The following is an 8132-nucleotide window of genomic DNA, read 5'->3' as shown; positions in this document are numbered from 1 at the left end:
GTACACTGTACCACAGGGGTGTCAAACATGTGGCCCGGGGGCCGGATCAGGCCCGCAATGGAACTGGCCATCTCCTGCTTCCAGTTCTGCTGCTGCTGCAGCATCATAGCTTGCTTCGCCAGACTCTCTCAATCGCTCAGCCATTTCATGTTTTAACCTGGGTCCTAGACTCAGAACTCTGAGCATGAGATTTCTGTGGTGAATGTCAATAAATCAAAAGAAGGTTTGCAGCTTACAGAGCTAACGTTTTAAGCATGTTTTTATTTTAAGCAGAAAAAAAACCCTTTGTGTCCTTTATAAAGTTTATATCTCCGCTACCTGGCATGACATTTTACGACACACGTAGCCCGGCCCAACAAGGTCTCATTTATGTCAGATCCGGCCCTCATAACAAATGAGTTCGACACCCCTGCTATACCGTGTCAGCTAATTAATATGATCACACATGATGCTGCCTTCTCCATAGTCAGACGACTGGTCTATTAAAGTCAGTGTTGCCTACTCAGACTGGCAGCGACTGTCCAGGATTTCCAGTAGAAGTCTTATCATCTCACCTACTTCCTGGTCCTCTTTAACTGGAGATGCCGGGGATTGAACCTGGGACATCTGCATGAAAAGCAGAGGCTTCCCCACTGAGCCACAGTCAGGCCTGCATCGGAAGATCCTCAGAATGGAGGTTTCCCAGCACAGAACACGCTCGAAAGGAACAGAGTTTTATTTTACGTGGTCCCGATGACCTCATCTTCAAAGGCACCGAAAGAGAAAACTGGACATATTTCACAGTCCGGTTACAAAGCAAAAGGCACACGGCAGGCAGGGTGATCCCGCTGGCGTTTTTTCCAACTTCTCTGTTAAAACGAAAATCGCCTCGGATGGCGAGTCTTGAACCAATCTTGGACACCAAGGCCTGGTTTCAATTTGCAGATAAAAAAACCGCTCGGTGGGTGGGGGGGAGAAGCCGGGGATATCCCGCAAGCTGTTTCCTTGAAACAGACAGTAGCAGGTGTAAAGAGATTCAGGCTGCTTCCCGCCGGAGGGTTGCGAAAGACCAGCCCGCTCTGTCGGATTCTGGCTGTAACCTGTGCAATGTTTTTGGTGCTAGAAACACTTAAGGAACGTTAGCTGTTTTCCGGGTTGTCTGGCCATGGTCTTGGCATTGTAGGACCTGACGTTTCACCAGTAGCTGTGACTGGCATCCTCAGAGGTATAACACAGAAAGGCGGAGTACTCTCTGTGCCAGGGTGAGAAGAAAAACGGTAGGCAGGTAATTTATATCTACTCAGGAAGGTGGGGTAAGGAAGAGTCATTGTCATGTAGGAGTTCCCCAGGCTGTGAAACATGCTAATGGGAGGAGCCTTCCTGAGGAGGTTCTTTTGCATATGGATTGGCTGTTTCCTGAGGAGGTTCTTTTGCATATGGATTGTTTCCTGATTTTCCCAGAAAATCCACAACAGCTAACGAACTCTGGCCGTGAAAGCCTTTGACAACACTTAAGGAACGGTTTGTCAACGTATCTTTGCTTGGTAAGAGCGAGCTCAACTTCTTCGCCCAAGAAATCCCTTTTCGGTTCTGTTAAGGCACATCCGATGGCAACTGGAGAATATGAAAGACACGCGGCTGCCGTCAAAATCAGCAGCCCTGCGTCTCTTCCGACCTTCAATTGTACTTCGTTGACCGTTGTTGCAGGGCAGGAAACGCATGAACACGTGAAGCTGCCTTACACTGAAGGAGACCCATGGACCATCAGTACTGTCTACCCAGTTTCTTGTCACCTGGCTCTTTTACGTGGCGATGCCGGGGATTGAACCTGGGACCTTCTGCATGCCAAGCGGATGCTCTACCACTGAGCCACGGCCTCTCCCCCAACTCTGGCACAGTGACTCCCACTCCACAGATTGGATTTCATTACAAGTCACTGGAGAGGAAGACAGAGAAGCCGGCAGTCTGGTGCCTCTTGGAATATTTAGTTCCTGCTTGGCTCTGCTGAAGAGCAAAACTGCTCTATAGTAGACAAAAGGAACAGACTGGCCGGTATGGTTTTCATGTCTAATACGAAGGCTTTCCCCAACATTTATCCAACTAATTTATCTTGACGCACCACTGGAAGCTCTTGTCTGGGCTAGTATTCCCCAAGCGTGGTTCCGTTCGGAGAGGGGGGGGATTCTTTCATTGATGAGCCCAGTCGTAAATTATTAGCACTAAACTGAGAAGACCGACCAAGAGGCCAAAAATGAGTAACAGGAAGGCCTGTAAAGGAAAAAAAAAACAGATCCAATAAACAAACAGTAAGACGCACGTGTGTACGCTTTCGCTGATTAAGCTGGCAATTGACAGAATGCTTTCGGCCTGCTCTCACGGATCCGTTCTATGTCACGGTGGGGCTTTCCCTCCTCCCAAGGAGCCCTCCCCAGACATAAGGCACTTTCTGAGTCTCCTGCATCGGAGGAAGACTTCTTGCGATGGGAGAAAGTGGCTCTGTTAGCAGAACGGATTCGCGGGATCTGGCCCTTTCAACATCTTAGGCAGAGGCAAACCCGAACAGCAGCATTTTCAAACAAGCGTCAAAACACAGGTGCTGTTTTTGAGACTATGCAGATGCAAATGAGAAAAGAGCACTGACTCCCCTAGACAAGCAGTGCTTCTGGTCTAGGAAACGGTTAGGATGAGGAATTTGCTCTCTCCTTTGTGAGCACACGTGAAGCTGCTTTATACCCTTTCTTACACGCCCAGGGAAATGCTGATCAGTACTTTGGGGTCAGGAAGTCATTTTTTTCCAGGCCAGTTTGGCTGCAGATCCTGGAGGGTTCCCCCCCCCCTCTTCTGGGCATAGAGCGGGGGTCATGGGGGGTGGGGAGGTATTTGTGAATTTCTTGCATTGTGCAGGGGGTTGGACTAGATGACCCCAGAGGTCCCTTCCAGCTCTATGATTCTATGATTATAAGGTCAGTATTGTCTACTCAGACTGGCAGCGGCTCTCCAGGGTCTCAGGCAAAGGTCTTTCACATCACCTATGACTTGAACCTTTTAGCTGGAGAGGCCAGGGATTGAACCTGGGACCTTCTGCATGCCAAGCAGATGCTCTTCCACTGTGCTATAGCCCCTCTGTAATAAATATGAACACGGGAAGCTGCCTTATACTGAGTCAGACCATTGGTCTATCAAGGTCAGTCTTTCCCATCACCTATGACCCGATCCTTTTAGCTGGAGAGGCCGGGGATTGAACCTGGGACATTCTGCATGCCAAGCAGGTGCTCTACCACTGAGCTATGGTCCCCCTCCCTAGTAAATGTGAACACAGGAAGCTGCCTTGTACTGAGTCAGACCATTGGTCTATCAAGGTCAGTCTTTCCCATCACCTATGACCTGAACCTTTTAGCTGGTGGTGCTGGGGATTGAACCTGGGACCTTCTGCATGCCAAGCAGATGCTCTTCCATTGTGCTATAGCCCCTCTGTAATAAATATGAACCCAGGAAGATGCCTTATACGGAGTCAGACCATTGGTCTATCAAGGTCAGTCTTTCCCATCACCTATGACCCGATCCTTTTAGCTGGAGAGGCCGGGGATTGAACCTGGGACCTTCTGCATGCTGAGCAGAGGATCTCCCACTGAGCCACGGCCCCTACCCCAACTCTAAGCACCGTGACACCCACTCCACAGACTGGATTTCATTACAGGTCACCGGAGAGGAAGACAGAGAAGCCGTCCGTCCGGTGCCTCTTGGAATATTTCGTCCTGCAGGCCCAGCGGATGCTCTGCCACTGAGATTATCACAGCGGAAAGCTGGGCAGATGCTTATGTCTAGCTTGTTTGTCAGAACATTGTAGAAAAAAATGGACTGCATCTGAACTTGTGCATTAAAAAGGAAGCAATCAGGTTGAAATTTAGATCCTGGGTGATAGAGATCCCACACAAGACAGGTGAATTCAGGTGGGTCTCAGTCAATGCGCCCTCGAAGCTGTGGAGTCTTGTGAGCAAAAGTTCTACTTTGTGAGCTGCTGGCATTAAAGCTGTGAGCGAGCGGTTTGGCTGCTGTATGAATTAGTTTGCCCTGGAGCCGTCCTTCCTGAGTTAAGACAAAAATGTGTGAGCCGGAGGCTAAAAAACTGTGAGCTAGCTCACACTAACTCAGCTTAGAGGGAACACTGGTCGCAGTGTTGGTCTGAAGCCACAGAACAAAGTTTGAGTCCAGTGGCACCTTTAAGACCAACAAAGTTTAATTCTGGGGATAAGCTTTTGTGTGCATGCATCTGAGGAAGTGTGTGTGCAGATGAAAGCTTATACCCACAATCAAACTTTGTTGGTCTTAAAGGTGCCACTGGACTCAAACTTTGTTCTAAGACAGGTGAATGTTGCCTTTTGGTCTTTCTTGCAATTCAAACAGTAAAAGTCCCTGCTTTGAGGGTCTCAGGTTCAGTCCCCGGCATCTTCAATTAGAAAGGTTGCAGACAGTAGAACCGGAAAAGGCTTCTACCTCAGACCTCGAACAGACGAGATGCTGGGTGTTCCATGGACTGATCAGGGCACCTGTATTTTTCATCAACCGGGCACACAGCAACTCCCCATTCTAAATTGGGGAGATGTCATGGGGGAAGCACTGCCATTCCTTCCCCTCACAGTCCTGATATGAATGGGGCTTCTAGGCACTTGGGTTTTAGAGAGCTCCAATCATGGACCTTGTCGGAGCCCTGAGAGCTTGAAGACTGTTCCCTATCTGGGTATCAGCAGCATCTGCCTATCAGACCCAGCACTGGGCCAGAGAAAACAGAGATGTTGGCTCCGTCAACGGCAACTTTGTGTGTCACATTCGCTTGCCTTACGCAACCCTCGGCCATTCTCTAGCATGGGGGATATGGAAAATGCCCAGGGTTAGCAGAAACGGGAATCTAGAGATTCACGTGCATTCTCAGAACAGGAAAATACAAGTCCGACTGATCCTTCAGAACACAGAGTTCAGAAGGAACATAATAAGGGCCCTGCTGGATCAGACCATCTAAAACAACATCGTGTCTCACACAGGCGCCAACCAGTTACCCTGGAGGGCCAACAACTGGACATCGAGTCCGAGGCCTTCATTAGAACGTAAGAAGAGCCCTGCTGGATCAGACCAGGGGTTCTTCCAGTCCAGCATCCTGCCGCACACAGTGGCCAGCCAGTTCCCCTGGAGGGCCAACAACAGGGCATAGAGGCCAAGGCCTTCATTAGAACATCAGAAGAGCCCTGCTGGATCAGACCAGTGGTCCATCTAGTCCAGCATCCTGTCTCACACAGTGGCCAACCAGTTCCTCTGCCTGGCCAACAGCAGAGCATAGAGGCTGAGGCCTTCATTAGAACATCAGAAGAGCCCTGCTGGATCAGACCAGTGGTCCATCCAGTCCAGCATCCTGCCTCACACAGTGGCCAGCCAGTTCCCCTGGAGGGCCAACAGCAGAGCATAGAGGCCGAGGCCTTCATTAGAGCATCAGAAGAGCCCTGCTGGATCAGACCAGTGGTCCATCTAGTCCAGCATCCTGTCTCACACAGTGGCCAACCAGTTCCTCTGCCTGGCCAACAGCAGAGCATAGAGGCTGAGGCCTTCATTAGAACATCAGAAGAGCCCTGCTGCGTCAGACCAGTGGCCCATTCAGTCCAGCCTCCTGTCTCCCACAGTGTCCAACCAGTTCCTCTGGAGGGCCAACAACAGGGCAGAGAGGCCGAGGCCTTCCCCTGATGTTGTCTTGTCTTCAGAGGCTTCTGAATGTGGAGGTTCTATTTAGTCATCGTGACTAGTGGCCATTGGTAGACTTTTCCTCCATGAATCTATTTAATCCTCTTTTAATGCTGTCTGTGCCTGTGAACCTTGATCATTATTATCATTATTATTATGATAATGATTATGACTGAATCGCCCACTTCCTGCAGCAGCAGGGCTCTGGGCGATGTACAGTATCCATAAAACAGAAACAAGGTAAAACCAATTAAGACATTAATAAAACATTCCCACAATCAGATGACGAATAGTCAGTCCCTATTCCAATTGGCGGCTACTTTGTGAGTTGGGGGAAGAGGGCGAGGTGAGTGTAAATAACAGAGGAGGGTGCCAGCCAAGAAGGAACTATCGCTGTCCTCAACCAAAAGTGTGGCGGAACATCACCTTGCAGGCCTTGCGGAACTGCATCAGATCCCGCAGGGCCCTGATGGTGCTTGGCCGAGTTCCACTAGGTTGGGGCCAGAACTGAAAAGGCCCTGCCCCTGGTTGGGGGCAGCCAGATGTCTTTAGGGCCGGGGACCACCATCAGGTTACTGTCTAAGGAGCGCAATGCTCTCCCAGAGACGTAACGGAGGAGACGGTCCCGTAGGTATGTCGGTCCCTGGCCACTCAAGGCCTTCTAGGTCAATACCAAAACCTTGAACTTGACTCGGTATTCCACTGGGAGCCATGCTTGACCATACGCCTCCTCAGTATCTTTCACGTCAGCACCCTAGAACACCGCAAAAGCACGCAGACTGCTCCCTTACCCCGAGTTTCTGCCGTGACACGAAATCCTCTGTGCTGAGTTTCAGATAAAACAGCCCCGGATAGACAAAGAGCAAGCAGGTCGACGTGGTTGAACCTTGGAAAAGATTGGGGACAGAAGTTCTTTTCAGATTTGCATGTGCAGGTAATAAAAATGTACGTACGCGTGCTATACTTTTACGGGGGGGGGAGAGGCCGACCCCTCGGTCTTACCGATGACTCCGAACAGATGCTTGATGTCGGGCACATACATGGCGATCAAGACGACGGCCGTGTTGAGCGCCAAAGTGATGAAAATGTGGCGGGTGACGGAGAAAGGAAGATGGGAGAAAAAGACCATCATGACTGCCTTCCTTGCCTGTGATATGCAAAGGACAGAAAAAGAAGGTCAAGCCAGCGGACGCGGCCTCTGTAACCCCATTTTGGAGTTCTGTTCGTTCCTGACCTCCAGTTGCTTGGGAAGATGGCCAGGTGCTCCCAAGAGAATGTTTTCATTCGCACTCTCCTGAGTTCTTATCTAAGAAAGCTGACCTGTTTTTCTCTGCCGCCAATGGGTACCAGGTGTCTAGGATGTAGCTATGATGATGCTACTCTCAACTTGTAGCCAGCAATCACGGTATGATGTGTTTAATTTTAGATAGGTACCTGGTCTCGGGTTTTGGTTTCTCAATGGCAGCCCCACAAGAAGAAGGAGAAGAAGGAGAAGGAGGAGGAGGAGGAGGAGATTGGATTTATACCCAGTCCTTCACGCGGAGTCTCAGAGTGGCTTACAATCACCTTTCCCTTCCTCTCCCCACAACAGACACCCTGTGAGGTAGGTGGGGCTGAGATAGCTCTGAGAGAACAGCTCTGAGAGAACTGTGACTGACCCACGGTCACCCAGCTGGCTACATGTGGAGGCGTGGGGAATCAAACCCAGTTCTCCCAGATTAGAGTCCAAGCACTTAACCACCACACCAAACCCCAGGGAGGTGCGCCTGGCCCCCTCACTTTCAGTCTAGTCTTTAGGAGGCACCCGAAGACGGTTTTAATCAGGATGGCATTCCATTACTTTACTTTTTCTACCTACCGGCAGCTTTCAATGGTGGTTTTAATTCATGGACTTTTATGCGTTTATGCATTTTTGTTTTATGTTCGGTTTACATTGTAAGCCGCCTCGAGTTCTGTGAGGCAGACAGGTGGCTAATAAAAGTTCTAGATCGATTGATCAAAAGCACCGTGGGGGAGACCGATTGTAGTTCAACACCTCTGTCCCCATAGCTGCTCCTCCAGTCAAAATCACAGCTGCCTCCTGTGGTTAGTAAAGGTAAAGGTTTCCCTCGCTCAAAAGCCAGTCGAATCCAACTCTAGGGGGCTGTGCTCATTTCCGTTTCCAAGCCGAAGAGCCAGCGCTGTCCGAAGACTTCTCCGTGGTCATGTGGCTGGCATGACTGAATGCTGAGGCGCATGGAATGCTGTTTGGTGTAGTGGTTAAGTGTGCGGAGTCTAATCTGGGAGAACCAGGTTTGATTCCCCACTCCTCCACTTGCACCTGCTGATGTGACCTTGGGTCAGTCACAAGCTCTGGCACAGCTGTCCATGAAAAAGAGCAGTTTCTGTCAGAGCTCTCTCAGCCCCACCCACCTCACAGGGTCTCT

The 8132-nt window shown here is 50.1% G+C and overlaps 1 protein-coding gene across 1 annotated transcript in view; it reads right to left on the bottom strand.

The window, feature by feature from the left end:
* Window positions 1-1372: 1372 nt before the first annotated feature.
* Window positions 1373-8132, bottom strand: part of SLC38A6 (solute carrier family 38 member 6) — a 99035-nt gene continuing 92275 nt past the window's right edge. The window contains exons 14-16 of the mRNA XM_015422018.1: window positions 6709-6853; window positions 6498-6592; window positions 1373-2247 (exon numbers count right to left, since the gene is read on the bottom strand). Coding sequence (XP_015277504.1) covers window positions 2167-2247; window positions 6498-6592; window positions 6709-6853 — 321 coding nt within the window. The 3' untranslated portion in view covers window positions 1373-2166. The remainder of the gene's footprint in view (window positions 2248-6497; window positions 6593-6708; window positions 6854-8132) is intronic.

Source organism: Gekko japonicus, unplaced genomic scaffold (genome assembly GCF_001447785.1).
Source record: "Gekko japonicus isolate JY-2015 unplaced genomic scaffold, Gekko_japonicus_V1.1 scaffold166, whole genome shotgun sequence".
Taxonomy (NCBI): Eukaryota; Metazoa; Chordata; class Lepidosauria; order Squamata; family Gekkonidae; genus Gekko; species Gekko japonicus.
Note: the sequence above shows the minus strand (reverse complement) of the source record. Positions and strands in the feature narration are given on the sequence as shown.